The sequence below is a fragment of the Malurus melanocephalus genome, unplaced genomic scaffold (assembly GCF_030028575.1).
Source record: "Malurus melanocephalus ecotype Western Australia unplaced genomic scaffold, MMel_1.1 scaffold_63, whole genome shotgun sequence".
NCBI classification, from domain to species: Eukaryota; Metazoa; Chordata; class Aves; order Passeriformes; family Maluridae; genus Malurus; species Malurus melanocephalus.
In genome coordinates, this window is record NW_026623295.1 from 1440791 (window position 1) to 1461413 (window position 20623).

General features: G+C 41.7%; 1 protein-coding gene across 1 annotated transcript in view; it reads left to right on the top strand.

Moving 5' to 3' along the window:
• Positions 1-10752, top strand: part of OLFM4 (olfactomedin 4) — a 21281-nt gene extending 10529 nt beyond the window's left edge. The window contains exons 4-6 of the mRNA XM_057366308.1: positions 1585-1797; positions 2724-2877; positions 9959-10752. Of these exons, the coding sequence (XP_057222291.1) occupies positions 1585-1797; positions 2724-2877; positions 9959-10752 (1161 nt within the window). The remainder of the gene's footprint in view (positions 1-1584; positions 1798-2723; positions 2878-9958) is intronic.
• The last annotated feature ends 9871 nt before the right edge of the window (positions 10753-20623 follow it).

A 20623-nucleotide genomic window follows, 5' to 3' on the forward strand; every position in this document is an offset into this window, starting at 1 on the left:
CAAAAGCATCCAGTGCTGTGAGCCAGGGTGTTTCTGCTACAACTTCTGGAAACCTGATGGTTTGGAGCAGCTTGAAGTCTGGCTGCACACATTTAGAACAGAAAATCTGTTTCACTCTCAAGTTTAAATGCATAGAACAGAGCATCCTGGTTCTAGYATGTGCATGGGGAGTTCTAGTGGGTTAAGATTTATAGTGCAGTTGTTGAGTAGCCATTATTGATAATAACACTTCTGAACAGAGTATCTACTCTTATGCTTGTCCTCCTTAATCCACATCACTAAATAACTGATGATCTTAAAGGATCCTTTCTTCTCTTCATGAATTTCCATGCCATGAGCTCCCATACCTCCTCTTTGGTACACAAGGGATTCAATCAAGGTTGAAAGGAGTTATTTGATAAATTTTGGTTTTTTTGCGTCCCTGTTTCAAGGGCTGCTGCCAGAACAGAAAAACAGGGAGTCCATGGTCTTCACATCACAGCAGGATTTTAGATGACATTTCAGAGACAACGGGAAAAAGTACTGACTTCTATTTAATATTAAGATAATGCAAGAATGCTTGAGAAGATGTAGGCTAAGTCTTTTGGCTGAAGAAATAATAGTTACGGAAATTACAGTGCTGTAGATAGAGGCACAAATACCTTCTGAGGGTATAAAWGTGAAGTTACTAGTGCAACAAACTATATTTATTCCTACTTTTGTGATATAATGATATTGATTTAAAGGAAAAGAGACATGACTTTTATGAAGCATATGGGAGAGAAATTATGCCCCTTTACCAAAGCGTTAAATTTCAAGGAACTAACATTTCTAAGGGAAGTCCCAAATCCATATAATACTCTTAATGTTCTGCATCACAATGCTTGTGCTCTGACCTTTACCTCAACAGATATATGTTTGAAAATATATTTGTCTGGACAACTGCTTAGTGGTTCAAAGACTGAAAAGGCTGCTATATAAATTACTCTAGCTAAAGGCTGCAATGTATTTAACACTTTCATTCAAACCAGATTTGATTTTTAACACTGTATTTAAATATTTTCCCTCTCTCAAATACAAGCATCAAACCAGTTCTGCCAACGTTTGACACAATTCAAATATATACGGAATAAAGTCCTATTTGGATTCAGAGTTAATARGAAATGAAGTTGAAAAACTTGGGAATTCTTTATTGCATTTTGCAGCTTTCTCTGGTTGCTTTTGAGACATAATACACTGCAGATTTCCTAATAAAATTTTCACCAATRTAAGTTCTTGGCATACTGAGGATAAAATTAGCTCACAGAGACAATATTGGCAAAGAATTTAAAAAATGGAAGACTGTGAGTAAAATTCTGCCTTCAGTTATCCCCAGGCATTCCTGAGGGGATTTTGTGAAACTGCCAACAATAAATGAGGGTTAAATTTCACCTTTTTTTATGTATGTGATGAGAATTTCATTTATGCAGTTTAAGTGAAGAATATATATGGCAAGCATGTGAAAGCTATGCATAGGATACTCAGAAATGTAATAAAGATGTCAAACAGTCCTGTCTTATTTGCTAACCTGGATTTGAATATGTGTCTCTTTTTTCTTTATTTCAGGTTCAGGAGTACTCAAAAAAAATTGACCTGTTTCAGCAGCAAATCCTCAATCTAACCATCAGAGTGCAGCATATAGAGATGGGTGATGTAWCTTACACGGAACTGGACTTCCAGTTACTGAAAATGGAAATCAGTGACCTAGAGAGACTGGTCACTCAGCTGAAACCCAACCTTGTTGGAAGCAACGCCGTCGTTGAGCAAATATATTTGGAGGTATTGCCAAGGTCTTAATCAGCCACAGAGAATTCAAGTACACAGATAGTCTATTCTCTCTTTAGTGTTTAGGTTGAGTGAATGGAGTCTCTCACTACTGCAGCCAGTGGAATTATTTTAGCATTTCATCAGCATAAATTAAAATAAAGCTTGACCTTAAATTTATTAACATCTTATTCCTTGATACAGAGCCCAGAAAAGTAAAGAACCCCCAAAACAAGTGGAGACCACTCTCTTTTTGCCGAATATCTGCCTGACAGTTAAAAGTTTTGCATAGTGTTAAACACAGAAGCTGATTAAATTATTATAATAAATATTAATTTACAGACCCCCATGCTTGAAAGCCTCTGTACTTTAATTTAGATAATTAAAAAAATTAGCTTCTGGTTGCTAAGGCAGTGGCCCAATCAATATGAAATCAAGAAGTGGGAAAGACTATCACCTTCCCAGCAGACTATAAATCACATTTTCAAAATTRTAGTTAATCACTCACCTAGAGAGAATAATTACTTCAGATGGAAAGTGAAATATCATTTTCTCCATTGTCCTCTAGATCATCAAGCAGGTGATTAAAAACACTATTTATCTTTGCAAATAAATTCTGCAGATACTTTTGTAAGGCTGGAATAAGCATTTTTTATATTTAACAGCTAGTACTTGCCTAAGACTTACTGGCTATTTTTGCACTATGTGTAAAATAACACTGTATTTTTGCATTCTGTTATACAACTCAGTCTTAAAGCATTTCCTTGTGGTCACATACTCTGCTGGAAATGTCAAGCTGAGGCTAGGAGAATAAGACCTATTCTTAGAGATATTTCATAAAACCTTTTTCTATAGATTTTACTGTGATGTGATCAACCCTGCCTGCAAATATCTGTGAAGTAAGGTTGACATGAAACTTGYTGTCTTTTTTTCCCCTCTAGATCACCAATCTGACTATACTGGTAAATGAACTGGAGTCGCTGGACAAAAACAACGTCCTTGCAATTCGTAGACAGGTTGAGTCTCTGCAGAATCGATTGAAAGAGTGTGAAGAGAATGCAACCAAAACTACACCACCTCCTTATTTCCCACCAGGTAGGCATYTCTCTTGGATATCACACAAGGAATAACATAATAYATGGTTAGAACTTTAAATGCAGTTRCRTTTCACTTTGTTAATATTAAATACAATTGTAATGATATTCCTTAGCTCTTGAAAAATGGAGCAGACAGCTCCTAATGTTTCATCAATGGTTCAAAAGGAAAATGAAGGCAGGAATCAAATTCTTACAGACAGAATAGCTGTTTTCAGCTGGAAAAAGTTGCAGTCTTCCTCTTACCTACAGTGTGAAAAGTGTATCTCTATCCCTCTTCTCTCTTTTTTTTTTTCTTTCCAGAACAATTACTTGTGGGAAATGATGTTTTCTTACTAACTAGCTTTGATTTTTAGTAGCTCCTCTGCAAGTGACTGATGTTATGGCAATATTGCTCTGATGCTGCTTGGAAAATGTATGAACAACTGTTGATGTACTAAAGCTGCTGATATGCAAGCTCCAGAAGGGAGCTTTGCATGAAGATTACTTTTGCTTCACAGGCGAAAGATTCTTCTAAAACAGAAGGTCAAGAGACCTGGGGACAAATTCTGGTCTCAGGGAAATAAGGGGGTGCTGTGTTACTGATTTCAGCGGAATTAAGATTTTATAGCTTTCTTAACTAGGAAAGGTTGTAGGGCCTGGATCAGTGGCTCCCAGAGAGAAGCTCATATAATGGTGTTAAGAGTTATGGGGTGTGATAATTAGTTTATAACKGAAAGAATTTTTGTCTTGACATTGTGTTCAGTTTGAAAAATCACATTGTGAGTGAATTGTAGTCTGAGAAATTTTGCGAGTCAGACATGATACAAACCATTTTTTGCAACAATGGAGCAAACCATTTTGGAAACACTAGATTAGATATGTCAGGTCAAGAATCCCACTTGCTAACAGACAGGAGGGTTTCTAAAACCATGCTGGTCCCCTGAGTGTTTTGGGCACAGGGGGTTCCTATAGGCAGACTATTGTAAGAGCAAAATTGCTGTGTTGTACACAATACCCAGGGGAAAAATATCGCTTTTTCACATCAGCTGGTTAACAATCAGCTAGAGGAGCCATRATAGAGGAGGAGTGGTGTCCTGCTTTTAAGGAGCACAAATTTGCACCTACCAGCATTTACGTCTCATCACCCTGGGGTCAGCTAATTCAAACACCTCATTGAAAAGGTGAGAGGCAGAAATACAAGATTCCCTTAGGGTGAGCAGTCCCTTCTCAGGGCTTCATGGCGGTGCAAACAGTTGTTGCGCTTCTCTGACAGAATACATGAGTAACACCTTGTCTGGGAATCAGACAGAAGAAAAATCTGAAAGAAAAACCTGCAGTAAAAAAATCTCATGGCCTTTCTCTGCTCCTTAAGGAAGGCCTTAAAATATTCCAATGAAAAAAACTTCACAGTGTTTTAGAAGTACTTGAARGGCATCTCACTGATTTATTGAGGGTGATGGTGTGTGGAAAGAAACAATCTCGTTCTCTTTAAGCCTACAGCAAGCTTTTGTTTTGGTGAGAAAGKACTGAGCTCTGGAACAAGAGTGTTGTGTCCTTCCATGAGTGATGGAGGAGAGGGCTGCTTTTATGTTTGGGTRGTTGGCATGTCTGTGGGACATAGCAGCTTTCACCATGTAGGAAAGGGAAGACTAAACTTCACAGTGCAGTWCCATGCATGCCTAGAGCAGAATGATAGCTTCAGGATTGGTAAATGTAACTGCATGGAATTGGGACTTTACATATTCAATATGGTTTCTCAGGGCATGGTAGGGAAATGGATAGACTTTATCTGGGACCAAAATGCTTTAGCACKGCCTTATGCCTGACTGGTGTGCCAGTTACATTTGCATATGGCAACACTGCATTGTAGCAAAAAGGAACAAAGGAGATCARAACCCTACCTGGTATAACAACTCCCAGAGAATTATCTGCACTGGCATCAGCTGAGGACAACCTCTGTTTTTTTCTGTGAGTTTTTCTGCCCAGAGGTAGGAACCTGGGAGGGGTTGAAGGTTGTGATAACCCAGGTGCTCTGTAGGCTCAGATCCCTGCTAATCCACACAGGACGAGAATATTGTGGTTTTGTGTGACTAATGGGGAGCAACTGTCATCTGTGCAGAGAACTTTTTATAGCAAGTACATGTCCTGCAGACTGTATCTGAAAACCCACAGAAGCAGTGAGATGTTTTTGCTTGGGGAGATGGAGTAAGTATGTGAGAGAGCTGCATTTCTTAGCTGGCAATTTTGGAGGAACTACATGGATGCTAACACCTAGGCCTCTGGAGATTTCTAGCACCCATTTGTTGTTTGAATACAATTTCCATATGTTTTCTCTGCAAGCTTGAATGCCTTGAATTCCTGCCAAACCTCTTGGCCTTGCCCTGATTTCAGTTCATACTATATTTATAATGTTTGTATTAAACTGACTCTTTGTCCTGTTTTCAGATTGCTTTTCCTTTCCCCCCTCATCCCCTCTCCTGCATATTTTGGGCAGGCAACATGAACTAGAGAGAGCTTGGCTAATCCCCAAGCTGTCTAAGATCATGAGTCTAAATGCAAGTTTAATTAAAGCTTCTTGCTTCGCACTGCTGTAGTATGCAGCCCCTCTGACTCTGTCCCCCAAGGCTTTTGCTGCTGTATTTCTCAGAGTGAGCAGGACTGTTCTCAAATGACACCTAAGAAACAAATCACTGGTTTCTATTTGCCTTGCCCTCTGGAGAGGTGGGTGACCAAATATCGGATATAAAGGTAGTCATCCCCCTCTGTATCACTGGCTTTCCTTTCTACAAAGGTTCATGGCATCTCTCTCCTTACCACTCCAGTAGGAAAAAATATTTACCCATTTATTTTYCTTTGGACTGATCTCATGTGGCTGCATTGGATAGGTATAGAAAAAAAGACCCCAGGATGGTCCTTTGAGGACTCTGCAGCAGRTTCTATGTTACATCTCACTGAAATGATCTGAGAGAGGAAGCAGGGAGAAGTGAGTCAGATGAAATTCAAAGGCAAAATAGATGAAAAAAGGAAAAAAGGAACAATGTTTTTTTGTTTTTTTGTTTTGTTTTGTTTTGTTTTGTTTTTCTTCTGGCTTTTATACACTCAGAAATTAGGGATTTCAAGCTACTGTTGAGTAGGTTTGAGCAGGAGGAATACCTGGAACAGCCTAATGCTGAAACTCAGGCAATTTGTTTCGAGTCTTGCAGTGATTTCACTCTTACCTTTTATTTTACCTCCTATGGACCCAAGCTGTCTGTTTTTTGAATATTTTGAGTTGTGTTTTTAACTGTATGCATCCATACACAAAGAAAGAGACATGCCTAGAGGCACCTGAAAAGAACTGGCCAGTTGCCCTCCCCGAGACTTCCTGAACTGCCCCTGGAGACACATGCATTGATCCACTGGCACTGGAGGGAGCTGAGCTGAAGGTCCAGAGTTGCTTATTTGCCTTAAGTCATGTCAGATGAAATCCAGCCCTCCCTCCACCTCATCCCTTGTTAGATGTTTCCAACGCAGATCTTTCACACAGCCATAAGCCTGTGCCTGTCCCCCATGATACTGGTGGAAGAYTGGAGTGTCTTTGCAGGTCTTCCTSTGTCAGTGAGACAGTAGGAGCCAGGGTGATTCTTTGTGTGGGGACAAGTATGAGTTTTTGAACCTGTGCTAGTCCTTCCCTTGCCTGTTTGCTACGTAAGCATGGGACAAAGGAAGGCAGTAATACCAGGACGTCGTTTATCTGTGGCCTAAAACAGTGGAGAAAGGAGTTAAAAATTTGAAAGTTTGAATAATGCATATGAATTTATTTCAAGTACCTTCTAATATTTACAAAATTACATGACACTTTGTTTCCTTTGTGCATTTTTTCCCCACAAGATCTAGACAGGGAGGCAAGTTTAGATTAAATAAACAACAATGAATTCTTCTGAACCTGTGCGAAAGACAGATCACCCCTGACTACCACAGAGGTTTTTTGTAAAAAAAAATAATAATTATGGGAGAGTTTTCAAGAAAATAAAAATCAAGCACACACTCTATAGAAAACTCAGACAATTTTTGATGTCATTAAAACRGAACACGCTTCTAACTTTATTTTAATAATTCATTGTTTCATAAATAAAAACCAAACAAGTGTTCAGYAGAGAGATCTCTTTAAGGGAAGAAATAATAATTTATTATTTCTTTTGTAAAAAAAGGTCTCTCTGCTGAACACACGTTTGTTTTTTATTTATGAAACAATGTATGAATTATTAAAATAAATCTGGAATTGTGTTCTGCTTAATGACATGAAAAATTATTTGAGGTCGCATATAGATGAGCTTAGCAGTGCTTCACTACCTGCAATCTTTGGTGCTATATTTTTTTAAACAAATGAACAGTTTTAGAGCATTTAATAACCATTTAATTCTGAGRTAAGTTTATTGTGATTTAAGCACAGTAATATATTCTATATGTCACCAGMTTTAAAAAAGTCCTCGTGCCAGAGGTAACAATACATAATAGAGATATGAGAAAAAACAGTTCAAATTGATTTATGAAGTTGGCAGGCTGCAAGCCATTTTGCACTGGCTGCCTTAGCTTCCTTCCYCTGCATGAGCTGAGGTGTAAGCACCTCCAAACGCTGGTAGCCGTGCCAAGTGCTGAGGCCATGTTAGTAGACACGSTACGTGCCATTTCCAGAGATACAGCCTGGCCAGCCATACAGCAGCGCCTGCCTCCTGTGCTATATTTGGAAATGAGGTTTCTGCTCCAGGGCCTCGTCCTTTGTAAAGCACTTAAGTGCATGCTTAAATGCTCATCTGCTCCGAGCCAGGAATGCTGATTCGAATGGATTCTTGGTGGCACGAAGGAAAGCAGCATTCAACCGGGGTCATGCCGTGTTTCAGCCGCAAGGATCCCAGGATGCAAAAGGGTCTGGGGGAGGAGATGGGATTGTTTACAATTCACACCACCTTCTCTGCCATCAGATGGAGACTCAGTGATGAAGAATTCCCATGGGCAATACTGACCCCAAGGATGTTGCCGATACAGCCTGGGGAGATAGGGATTTATCTCAGTATAGTGGTTTATATTTAATATAAAACTGCTTCCCACCTTCCTCACAGTTGTTGAGAGAAGGCTGCAGGTGAATCACATGTCCCTCAGGTCAGTCACTAGTGCAAGACAGTACGAAACTCAGAGGAGTGAAGGTGTTATGGAGTAGAAGCAGAGAAATAGTGCACTTTGAGAAAGGGGGAGACATGCAGAGCTTCACTGCCCAAAYCGACTTTACACACCAGCACAAATGTCAGTGCTTGGACACTACTAACATTCAGGATACAGGTTCTCTAGTCTCTCACCTACAGCACCTTTTTCCTGGCCAAAGCAGGTCAGAAAAAGAGATTTCTCTGCATTTGCAACAATGCATTCCYCCCTCCAATTATCTTGTTTCCCAATCTTTTTCCAAGTAAAATATTTCACATTCATCTGCCTCTACTTTTCCTTCTTTTYGTGGGATAGGCTATGAAGCCTTTGAGAACAAAATGTCTCCTAGGCTTTTTCTATCCATGGTTTCAGCAGATTCTAGTTCATCTTCATAAGTATTGTCTGGCCATGCTTAGGGATGGTCAGCTTTGAGGGCAAAAAAGAAATTCTTTCTCTGTTATTTCTCTTTCTTCTTTGTGCTAAGGCAGAGGTTATTTATATGTCAGACATCTCTTCATATGACTGAGATTATGAGCCACTGTTGTCATAGAAGCTGCAAGAAATCGTGACATGGTTCCCATGCAAAGTATTAAAACCTCAAAAGATAAGTCTTGTCTTTCATCAGCACCATAGCTGTCAGTGCACAGAGTTCCTGTGCTGTGGGAGGTAGTATTAACACTAAACTTTTGTGCTCATTAATTTATTCACTAATGKATGTGTGAGACTTGAGTCTAATCATATTATACTCCATCTTTAATAAGGAAGACTCTCTAGTGGCTAGAACATCCCAATGAACTGGGAAACACTAGGCTACCACYAAGCTTGTGGTGTCAGCCACATAATATCTGTCTCCATTTACTTCAGGTGAAGATAACCTTACAGAGAAAAATCTGGGACACTTTTGTGGCAGTAATACAAAAAGCTGATRACACTTGGAAAAGTGCATGCTGGTTTTTGCCAGTGGCAGCTTCAGACTCATCAGAAGCCCAGGGATATTTCTGAGTGGAGGGTTTTTCCTACCAGTGACTTACAATATTGAGAATTTATCAGGAAACAGGAACATCATTAATTCAGCATGAGTAAAAGGAAACTATTTCTTATATTTAAATTATTTTTCCATGATCCTGAAAATGGTTTTGCAGTTGATATGTGTAAAACAGAGCTGTTCTGATTCAGCTTGAAGTCATAATTTCTTTAGAGTTGCCTCACATGAAAAGTCAGAGTAATACCAGTCTACATTTCCTGGGCTGTGATTGTTGCTGTCTGCAGATTTCTTTGAGGGCCTGAGGTGGAAGGCACCATGTGGCTGTGACACACAGTTGTAAAGCTGTGATTCTGACAGCAGAATGCTAATCTGAAATGTGACTCTGGAATTACTGCTGCTGCTGCTCCTTTCTTCCCCTCCACAGTGAAATACACAGAAATCAGATGCTCCTCATTTTTTTTCCCCTATCTTCCATGCTTTCAGTTCCACTGAGGTAGAAAATAACCTAAAATGCTTCTGAAATTGTATTTTCCAAGGGATTTCCTGATGAATCAGGCTGGCCTGCTTCAAATGGGTAGAAACAGAAATCTGTCCCTTGTATGGAACAGCACAATGAGCACTTCTTTTCTGTGAACTAATCCCCCACCTCCCCTTTCAAATAACTGTATTAATATGTACTCTGGGTTTTTTTTGGGTTTTTTTTTTTTTTTTTGCTAAGTTTTTGAGTCAACTTGGAACACTGGGTGCCATCCAATTGCTAACCTTCGCCCAAAATGAGCCTTTTACACATGAAGCTGTGCATTTATGTCTGTGCTTGGTCACAAAGCTCTTCCCTACTAAGCACAGTCTAGAGGCTACAGTCAGAAAAAAAACTCTCTCCTAGTAATGATATTTGGAAAACCTGTTTGTTTTGKTTTTTTTTTCTCTTTAATTGCAGGTACCTGCACTCACCATGGACCGATGAATGTTAGCCAGCCCTATGTTGCCAAGCTGAACTGGAAAGGATTTTCCTACAAATATGGTTCCTGGACTAGAGATTACTATCCCTCTAAACCAGAGAARGAATTCTACTTGGTTGCACCATTGAATACAGATGGGAGATATTTAGAATACTACAGAATTTATAGTTCCTTTGATGATGTGCTACTGTTTAAATACACATATGAACAGAGAATAACATATGGGGAAGGAAGCGGTGCTGTCCTTTATAAAAATTTTTTGTACTATCATGCTTATGGTTCGCAATACATGGTGAAGCATGATGTAAAATCAAACRCTCAAGTTTTGAAGAAGGAGCTTCCAGGTGCTGCTGTCAGTAACCGCTTCTCTTATGCAGGCGTAGCGTGGCAGGACATAGACTTTGCTGTGGATGAAAGTGGGTTATGGGTAATATATTCAACTGAAAATAACGCGGGCAACATTGTGATTAGCAAACTCAATGAGGCCACACTTGATGTGATAGATACTTGGCAGACGAGGCAGTACAAGCCATCTGTTTCCAATGCTTTCATGATATGTGGTGTTCTTTACGCCACAAGGCCGCTGAACACTAAGAAAGAGGAGATCTTCTACATGTATGACACAAGTACTGGCCAGGAAGGCAGAATGAGTATCATTATGGATAAAAAGTTAGAGAMAATCCAGAGTATTGATTACAGCCCCACAGATCAGAAACTGTATGTTTTCAATGATGGTTACCTTGTTAGCTATGATATGACTTATAAGCCTTAGTACCCCAGGGGCATAWGCAAAAGATAAAACTGGCAGCAGCTAATATGAGAGATCCAAGGGGTCTTTAGACAATGCTACTTCCAGTTCAGAGTTCATCTGGTCTGGTGTACTCTGTGTGTGGGTATCATACAGGTACTTACATTCTTTAGAGGGAATGCCCAYTCTGACCACTAGTATTGCTGGCAGCAGTGTTTGGCACTACTGGGTTTTTTAGGTTTTGCTTGGTGTTTATGGGGCTCAGTGCTTTACAATTGTCCTGTCTCTGGGGGTAGATTCAGTGCATAGACTTAGTGCATTTTGTTTGCAGAAATAGTTGGGCACAGACTGTCTAGTGACCGGGAAGCTAATTACCCATTGATTTGAATTTGTCAGAGTAACACAGGCAAGGCACTCAGAAGCAGAATGAATTTCCACTGATCTTCATCAGAGTGAAATGAGGCCTCAGAGAAATTAATTCAAGGATTAAAATTGATTAGGAAGTAGACTTGGTCGGAAGACAGCAATTCATTTGTTGGTTGGAAGCAGTAGTATCTGGCTCAAGACTTCAGGAGGGAGGGTGAAAATGCGCTTTGCTGTGTGAGTGCTACCACAKGAAGGGGAGGCACTGTGGGAGGGACAGAGCTCACTGCCCTCAGCAGCAGTGATGCAGTGGAATAGTGGCCCCTGGCCCCCACCTGCAGCCGCCTCTGAGCAGTTCTACCCTCTCCCAAGCTGCCACACTGCCAGGCTGCCTTATTGCAGTGTCTGTGGAGGCAAAACTGAGGGTATGGCTTTCATGAATTTTCCCTTCTGTCCAACTCTGCTTCCCTTATTAATTCCATGTGCCAAAACCTGGCCTTACAAATGGTTTTACTGCATTCTAGCTATGTACTCCATTTTCCAGCCAGTGCAGTGCAAGGAACATTGTTTTCCTTTTCTTTATGCTCTTCTAAGTTTATGCAAATCCTCCCATTGACTTTATTGGCCACGAGTGGCTCCTGGTGTATATAATGCATTGCCATGGAATAACAGAGGTGTTATTTGATGTGCCTCTTTTCAACATTTTGCCATTCTGTAATTAGATTCCTGAGAGGCTCGTTAGTCTAGGCTCCAGTTTGTTCCCTGGGTAATTCTGTCTTAGAGCAAGGTAAGAGGTCTTGTGGAAAACATGAGTCTGGTCAAACTAGTGAATATATAATGTGGTTTTGCTTTTTTTTTTTTTTTTGAAGTGGGTATTGTGTGACAGTTTCTGAGTATGTGCACTATAACAATGTTTTATTTTCATCGTGTTAGAAAGCAAGCTAAAACACTGAAACTCAGAGCTCTGAAATGAAGAAAACAGTTCATGAGGTTCATTTTCTTCTGTTACATATGCAACCATGTCTGTGTCCTCTGCTAATCAAAATCAACATGTATGCAAATGATTGCTTTTGTTTTAATAAAAAAGATACTTCAAAGAATCTCAGCTGTTCCATGGAGCCATTTAAAGCTGCTTGTGATAAATAGGTAACTCCTGGGATGCAACAGGAAGCCTGGGCACCAAATATTTGAAACAAGATCACTGCGCTCATTTGGACTCTGTGTGCTTCAGTAGGAGCACTGCAAAGGTGTGAATCTGTGTGTCAACAAGTACAGAAGGGGAGATTTATTTCCCTGCACAGAAATATGTTAGCTGGTTAGGGTAACACTTCACCACTGAGCTGAGATGTTACTCAAGATATTGGAGGCAGATGAACTGATAACATGTTTTGAATCCAGGTGCTGCCACTTATCAGGTATCAGCATCTGTTTCTTGGAAACCTGTGAAATGAATTTGAAAGCCATGGAGGCGTTGGTGCAGTAATCAGATCAGGCAGTACAGGCAGGTCTGCTGTGTGAATAATCTGTAACAGACCAAATAAAGATTTGGCTGAGAAAGGAAGAAGAAAACACTGCAAAAATTAATTTTTCCCTCTTCATCTGTGTRTGTGTCAAGGAAGGTGAGCAGCTTTCCACTTATTATCAAGAAATGCCATCAGCATGGGCCTTGAGGCTCCTCAGCTCATCACCTTYTAGGGAGGGAGGCAATGTTTTCATGCAAGTGATTGATTCTGGTGAATTGACTGCAGTTCTGAAGTCCTTGCTTCAATGTCTTTAATGCTTCAATGGTTTTAAGCTGAAGAAGCACAGATTTAGGTTAGGCAATAGGAAGAAATTCTTTACTGTGAGGATGGTGAGGCACTGGCACAGGTTGCCCAGAGAAGCTGTGGRTGCCCCATCCCTGGCAGTGCTCAAGGCCAGGYTGGATGGGGCTTTGAGGAACCTGGTCAAGTGGAAGATGTCCCTGYCARTGGCAWGGGGGTTGGAACTKGATGATCTTTAAGGGCTTGGCACCAGGCTCCAGCTGTGACCACTGAGGTGGGAAGATTGTGACAGCAGCCATCTCTTCAGGGTGCCACTCAATGTCGCTGCAGAGGAGACAACCAGGCCGGACCTTGGTAGCTCAGTACTATAAGGAAGGCGGAAACATCCCTGCAGTTTCAAAACCTTAAAATACCTTGTGTAGAGGGGCTGGATCAGAATGCTTTGGTGCTGGCAAGGCTGAGCTTGTCCTTCGATTTTTGTCCTGCGCTAAAATTTCTCAGACAGCAGGTGGCAGGATGCAGTGGGGACCCACCACGGGTCTGTCAGGGCAGACCTAGTAGCCAGGGACCATCCCAGCATCCCTGCCAGGATCAGGGCAGCCAGGGGGCYCCAGGGCAGCCCCAGCACTGGGTGCTGGGCACTCCCCTGGGGACAGTCTAAGGCTGGCTTGGGACATGGTACATAACGCACATGGCTTAGCAGAGCAGGGCAGGGTTATGGGGAGCTGGATGTGGCATCCCTGGTTAGGGGCTAATGGCTCTGGGGGCTGACATGGGGTCCTGGACAGGGTGGGGAGGTGCCACAGCAGGTGGGCAMGGTGGCAGTGAGGTACATAAGAGCCCCTGGGGCACTGGCAACTGGCAGAGCTTCTGTTAATGTCATAAAAGGCTTTGCAGAGTTRTAAAAAGACCACTGTCCTTTTAAAAGCAGAAAAAAATAAAGGCACAAAATGACTTTATTTCAGCTCTTAGCCATTGACTTGGCATCTCCCCATGGAGGTTTTGGGGTCTATAAACAATATTGAACATAAATAGTTCCTGCCACAGAGGGAGGTGGAGGGGATATCTGTCTGCCTGGTGACACTGGGAACTGCAGTACAGGGACTTTGAGGCAATTTCGCTGATGAGCGGTTTTCACACCACCTAGCTYAAGACACCTAAGGCAGGAGACTCAGCTCTGATCCATGCATCAGTGGCATGTGGGGAGAGAGGGATCTTTTGCAAAGGAGCACTTCAAGAAATGGGAATTACACATCTTTTCGTTTTTTCTCTTAGGCTTGTCCTTTCAGGCCTTGGCTGAAGGTGGATCAGTAGAGATGGCTGTTAAAATCAAAGTGTTTTCTTGAGTTGGCCAACAACTTGGCTGGCTTCACTCGCTGTCCCTGCTGTCCTCTCTCCTGCTGCTGGTGCTACCTCTTCTTTGTTTGGGGAGTGYTCCCTCCTTTCCTTCCTCTTTAGATGTGCAGAAGACTTTGCCCCATACTTCCCAGCATGGGGCTCTTACTGCTTTAGTGGCTCTACACTGTTTCTTGAGAAGGTTTTTGCCTACAGTGACATAAATTGCACTCTGACTCTTTTCACTCAGACTTTTGTACGCTCACTGACCCTGTTCTGCCTGGTCCGTTCAAAGTGCAGTGACATCCTCTTTTGCCTTTTGCAGTCCTCCTTTGTCCCACCATTTCTTTAATAAGTTAGATATAAACTCTCTATTCTTTGATCYAGCTCTTTCACATCCTTTCCTCTCAGCAACCAAGTTACCCGAGCCTCCTTGCTTTGCTGCCTAAACAATGCAACAGTGCCAACCTCCTTCCTGCTCCTTTGTTACATGCCCTTCTGTTTATCCCACCTGACACTTTTCTCTGGGATGCCCTTCCCTGCACTCCTTCAAATTTCTCACAGATTTCTCCATGAAGCTCCCGATAAATTGCTCACTGGCTACAGTTAACTCGTTGCCTTCAATAGGAGCCTGGTATTTACATGCATCACGTATTCGATTAGCTGGCACACGAGCGCATAAAGCTGGCACACATAAACTCTCTTATTATTCATTCCCGTATGTCACTGCYTCACTCTCTGTTACATTCACTTGTTATGTCTTGTCTTAAACAGAGACTGCACGTTCCTCAAGCAAAATACCTGTCTTCAAGTTTGGGCTGGTAAAGCACCCAGCAAAATGGGTTGATACCTTCCTCCTCTTTCCGAGGTTCTTCTGAGAAACAAACAATAAGGAACAACAAGAGCTGGCCAGGGATTGTTGCATGCATCTGTGTTTTTGTCTGAATTTTCGTGCATGCTGTGATGTGTACTGCATATAAATTGGCTTTGAAAAGTAGGCAAACAATATGCTTCCAGACAACAGTGTAAACATTCTGTTGGAAACTGTTTCAGTAGCTATACTCACATAATGTAGCTACAATGCATCCCTAAATTTGTACCATGTGGGGTAGAATCACTTTTTCTCCTGTAAATATTTGGTTTCTTTCCCTTCTTTCTTTGCGTTTTTGTGACTGCGCAGCAGTTGTTCCCTGAAAGCCACAGRCCAGTGGCACAAATGCGAGCCATGCGCAGAGTCTGCAGCCACAACCTGTTTCTTACTGCCAAGCAACCTGTCATTTTGCAAGACTAGGAGTTCTCCTAACAGGACAAAATGCTCTCTTTGTTGATGAGTTGGGTTTGGARAGATGAGAATTAAGCACTTGCAACATGACGGTTTGTAAAAGCGAGCACGTGGGAGGGTGACTGAGTGTGTCTTCCCCTCTGCGTCCTGGGTTGCTGCCAGTTTGCAAGCTGTCAGCCATGCACTGGGACGCAAATGAAGTGAGGGAAGCTGCATGGGCAACCATTCTCTCAGCCTTCAGGGAATGGCTCCTGCCACTGGCCTACATTCTCCAGTRTGTTTGGCCAGGTTGGCTGTACGTGTCCTTGGAACACATGTGAAGGCAAATCTGGCTTTAAACCACGGCTCCTCCTCAGCAATGAGGTTGGAAATTGGTGGCCCAATTGCCAGCTCCTAAACTTGTTTAACTTCTGCCTGCTACATGTGATTCCTATGGAGTAACTGGACATGGCCATTTCCCACATTCATCTCTCTGCCTTGGACCCGTGTGTYATGCTGGAGAGAGAAGGTTCTGTACAGCAGTGTGGTACAGCCAGTGGATCTACAAATGGCAGGAAGTGTCACTGGAAGAAGACAGCTGAGTGTACTGCTTTTGTCTAGAGCTGTTTACAAGAGGGGCAGAATCCTAGACCCAGGTCCCACCAGGTCTCCTCGTCCACCCCTCTGCGTGAAGGCAGGAACATGTATGCCTGAGCTGCCTTTGACAGCTGTTTGTGTAATCTGTTCTTTAGAATCTCTAATGATGGAGATTTCACAGTCTCCCTAGTGGCCTCTTTTGGCACTTAACTACCCTGACAAGTAGAAAATTTTTCATAAACCTTCTCTGCTGAAAATTAAGTGGATTTAAGAAGATAAGCATGACTATGCTGCTGAGACCAAAGGCTCAGCTGCCCCAGCATCTCTACATAGCAGTGGCCAAGAGCAGAAGCTTCACAGAAATGAATAGCAGCAGGATAAGGAAGCAGTGATAATCCTTCCACTGGACTTCTGTAGCCCAAAATTTGGGAATATTTTGTTGGTATGTCTGCAAGAGGTTCAAAGCACAGATAACCCTCTTCTATATAAGAACCATTTGCATGGTGAGAATTGCTGTTCATATAGCTACAATGTCTTCTCTTTTCTAGATAAAGAAAGTCCAGATTCCTCCCCCTTCCTCCTTGGTCAAGTTTTCTAAACCTTTCAAAATTTGTGTCCATCTCTCATTTCAGTTGATCTACAACTCCTTTAATCATCTTTTAGGAGAATGGACTGGTTACCTGTAAATCTCATGTATAATTGGCACAATCTTTTCTATTGCTGATGAGTTTTGGCTCAATCTGATTTGAAAGGAAAGGGCTAAGGAAGCATGAAGAGAAGAAACAAGAATATAGGGTCAATACCCTAGCCCACACAAGATCCCTGAGCATGGAGAGTCCCACAGCCTGCCTTCTGCGCTGGATGTTCATGAATGGTATGCATGACATACACAGGAGCTGTCCTGTAGAGGAACCAGCCATAGCACTTCTTCCTCAGAGGAGCACAGAAGAATTGGACAGTCATTACCTCTTAGGATCCGGGGATTTTGCATGGCTACTTGCATGGTAATACAGTTTTCAGAGGAGGAATGGAGAATTTGCACCCAAACCCCAGTCCGTATCCTATTCCCTGCTGTGCTGTAATGAGAATTGAAGGATATGTGGATTTGTATGGGGTTTGGCTCTGACTCCCAGAGCCGCAGTGCCAGCTTACTGGGAGATTTCATTCTTTGGCATTTCCTTCTGGCTGGCTCAGTGTGTTGGTTGTTCTGCAGCCTCCTCTGAGAAGCCCAGGTCTCCCACAATATTCCGTGAAGAACTGAGGATATGTCTGTGCCCTGCAGTGCAAGTGCTTACAGTGACACTTGAGTCACTAAGCTGCGATGATGCAAAGTTGCCAGTGCCTCTTGGACCAAGGACAGAATCCTCTTTGCTGTCTTTCATTTGGCAGCATGGACAGATTCTTGAAGCCGAAAAACAGGATAGCTGTTTTAGCAGATGCTAGCATGWGCACTTGGCTAGCAGGCTATGCTAATGTGGCTAACTGGCTTCCAGGGTGCAAGCACTCTGCCACAGAAATGACCCAGCTCATTTAGAAATTCCTGATGAGCCCCTCAGTGCAGTGTGGCATGGGTACATTGACAGGCAATTTCCTCAGTGCTCGGGACTCTGAAACTGGGTGTGCAAATGCATTTTGTGCCTACAGCTACCTAGTGAGCTGTAGCTTTGTTACCCTACCGGGTTCTTGGCTAATTTTACACGCATCTGTGTAACTCAGTTAATTAGCTCCTGATCTGTAATCAGGGAGGGCCAAGGAATACTCTGGAAAGACTTAAGTGATGGAAGATTGCTGCCATTGCCCATGTGATGGAAGATCATTGTTGGAAAGATTGATAAAAAGAGCTCAGGTTCTTGATGTTTCTGTGGGAAACACATACACAAGCTGCTCAAATCATTACCATCTGTATTGTGAGCAGACCCCAGAGCATTAACCTGTTCTATCAGTTGCCTATGCTGGAAATACTGTTTTATGTTAGCAAAGCTGAGGTACAAATCCTTCTTATGCATAATGCAGGACATTTTATGCATTTGACAGGAATGCAATTTGAAACATTTTGAATAGAAACATTCTCTGCTGAATTGTTTTGTTGTGCTGAAAAATACCCCCAAGAAACAGTGACGTTAAAGATGCCGACTCTTTGGAACTCAGGAAAGTTTGGAGTGATAAAATGCACCTTTATCTAAGATTTTATGCATCTCCATTCTGGTCTATTTTAAAGATTAGGAAAAAGGAGATTAGTTTGGCTTTTAAATTGGGAATAATAATGGTTAGCTATTCACATAGTGGTTTTTCTCTGTGGGCTTTCACTAACAGTAATTTAGCTTGGAAACCTCAATATGAAGAAGGGAAGATACTGTATTAATAATCCTCATATTCATGCAAAGTTCCATGCTTTAAATACGGGGAAGGAGGAAGAGACAGCTGGAAGTCGCAAAAGATCTCTTTATCTGCAAAACATTCCTCTTATAGCTTCTTTTCCTTTGAGGAATCTGCAGCTTTCTAGAATGGGGGATACTCAGGTTTCTGTGGGACAAACAAGCTGTRTGCACTTGGGCTTTTGTCTGCAGACTACTGAGATTTTTTTTCCCTTTGACCAATATGAGTCCTTTAAAAACTTGGGGGTGCAGTCTGTGCAGCTTCACACTATGCCCTGCCAGGCAGGACAGGAACCAGGATGGGGAATGGTATTGTTTCTGGCATCACCAGCTCCTGCAGGGATTTCTTAGTGCAAATCTTTGGGAACCGGATTATGTTTTGGAAGTGATTCTTTGATGTCTTCTTATTGAGGGCTTGAGGGCTTTAACCGTGTGTCTGTTCTCTGCTGGAGAAGGGAAGTATTTTCTCTTTTCCGTAGCTCAGAATAATTCCTGCTTTTCCCTTTGTATCAGTGTAAGAGAAGCTGTCCAGAGAGATTCAGATGTGCATCTGTAGCACAGAAAAAGGCTCAAGGAGGTTGGCAATTATTTTTCTTATTCTGATCCCTGGAGTGATGTCTAGAATCTGGGGTGATAGTCATGGCACAAGACCCTCAAGACAAAAGAACAATCAGTGGATTTTTATTTTTATCCAGTGTTAATTCTTCATGTTTCTATATGGAGAAATGCGAGCAAACAACTTATTTCTGTTGCAAAGCAACCTTCCTAAAAGCATTTTAATATAGTTAGATTAATAAATAAATGGCTTTTTAAGTGCACTTTTCCCTCCTGGGAATGGAAGTGGATTCATAAGCAGATCACAGAAATCCATTTTTGCAACCCTCAGAAAAGAAATTGGCACTATGTGTATTGCAAGAAGAATAGGGCTGAGTCCAAGTGTCACAGACTGACATACTGGTGAGAAATCCCAGCTCTTTCACAGCTAATTYTTGAAGAAATCTGCTTGGAGAGCAGAGATAGGGAGTGAGGAAACACTGTGTGGATGATCAGCAGTGCAGCACAGCTCCTCATCCTTGGATATTTATGAGTACAGATCTTCTGTTAGTGCATAGCTTCAGATTCCAGCCCTGGGATTTCTATGACTCACAGGATATCATATGGATATACTCTTTTTTGTAGCTTGGGAAACAGAGTTCCATATGAAATGTGTCTGTAAAGCATGAGCAAGAAGTTTTTCCTCTGCCAGCCTGTGGTGGGGTTTGGGCTGAGTGTCCCAAGTAGTGCGTCCAAGGTAGTTTGAAGATAGTATTTACAGGATAAAAGGGGATATGGTATATAGAGGTTTGTTATCAAAATGGGAAGAAGAGGTTTGAATGATTTGGCTTTGAAAAGGTTTTRGAAGTGAACAAATAACAAGTACAGACCACAAGGTTTCTGATCTTTTGGTTTTCAAGAGAAATAATGCTTAACCAAAATTTCCTGTCAGTTAAGTACTTTACTAAATAAGCTTTTACACATTTTACCTTTAAACAGTGTATGCTTATAGYTTGTTCACAATATTCACAATTTACTTTTCGCCAAGAATTTTTCTGTACCCATACATCACATGAGTTTATTTCACACAGTGAAAAATGCTGTTTATTAATTGAGCAATGCACTAAACAGGATTTAGCAGCAGCACCTGTGGAGCATTTCCAGGAGTTAATCCTTTATGTATCTTGCTAAGAAATTATTAGCAGGCTGCAACTGAGTGAAAGGCATCCTGCATCAATCCACATTGTAAAATTCCTTCTACTTTGGGGAACAAATTACAAGGTAGGTGTTACCATAGGTACTAGTGGCTATATTGACAAGGTCTCAGTTTTACTGCTGAAATAGGGCACTCTAAAGAGCACCGCTTAGTTTTAGACATTTCAGACATGATCAGCAGAAAAGTGGTTAATGTGCTGAGAGCTGGAAAAGAGATTATGGTTAAATGGAGCAAAAATTGCCATTTTGTACCTGACTCTTCACAATCCTGCCTTCGTTTGCAGCTGTATTGTGTCATCAAACCATGAGCAATCCATGGGGTTTCAGCCGCATGACTCCCATTAATTTTAATCAGAGTCAGGAGAATAAATGCTGAGCAAAGCACTCAGAAAATGTACCCCTCCGTTCTTAACAATTATATTACTCTGCTTTGTGTGGTGGGCAATCTTCAG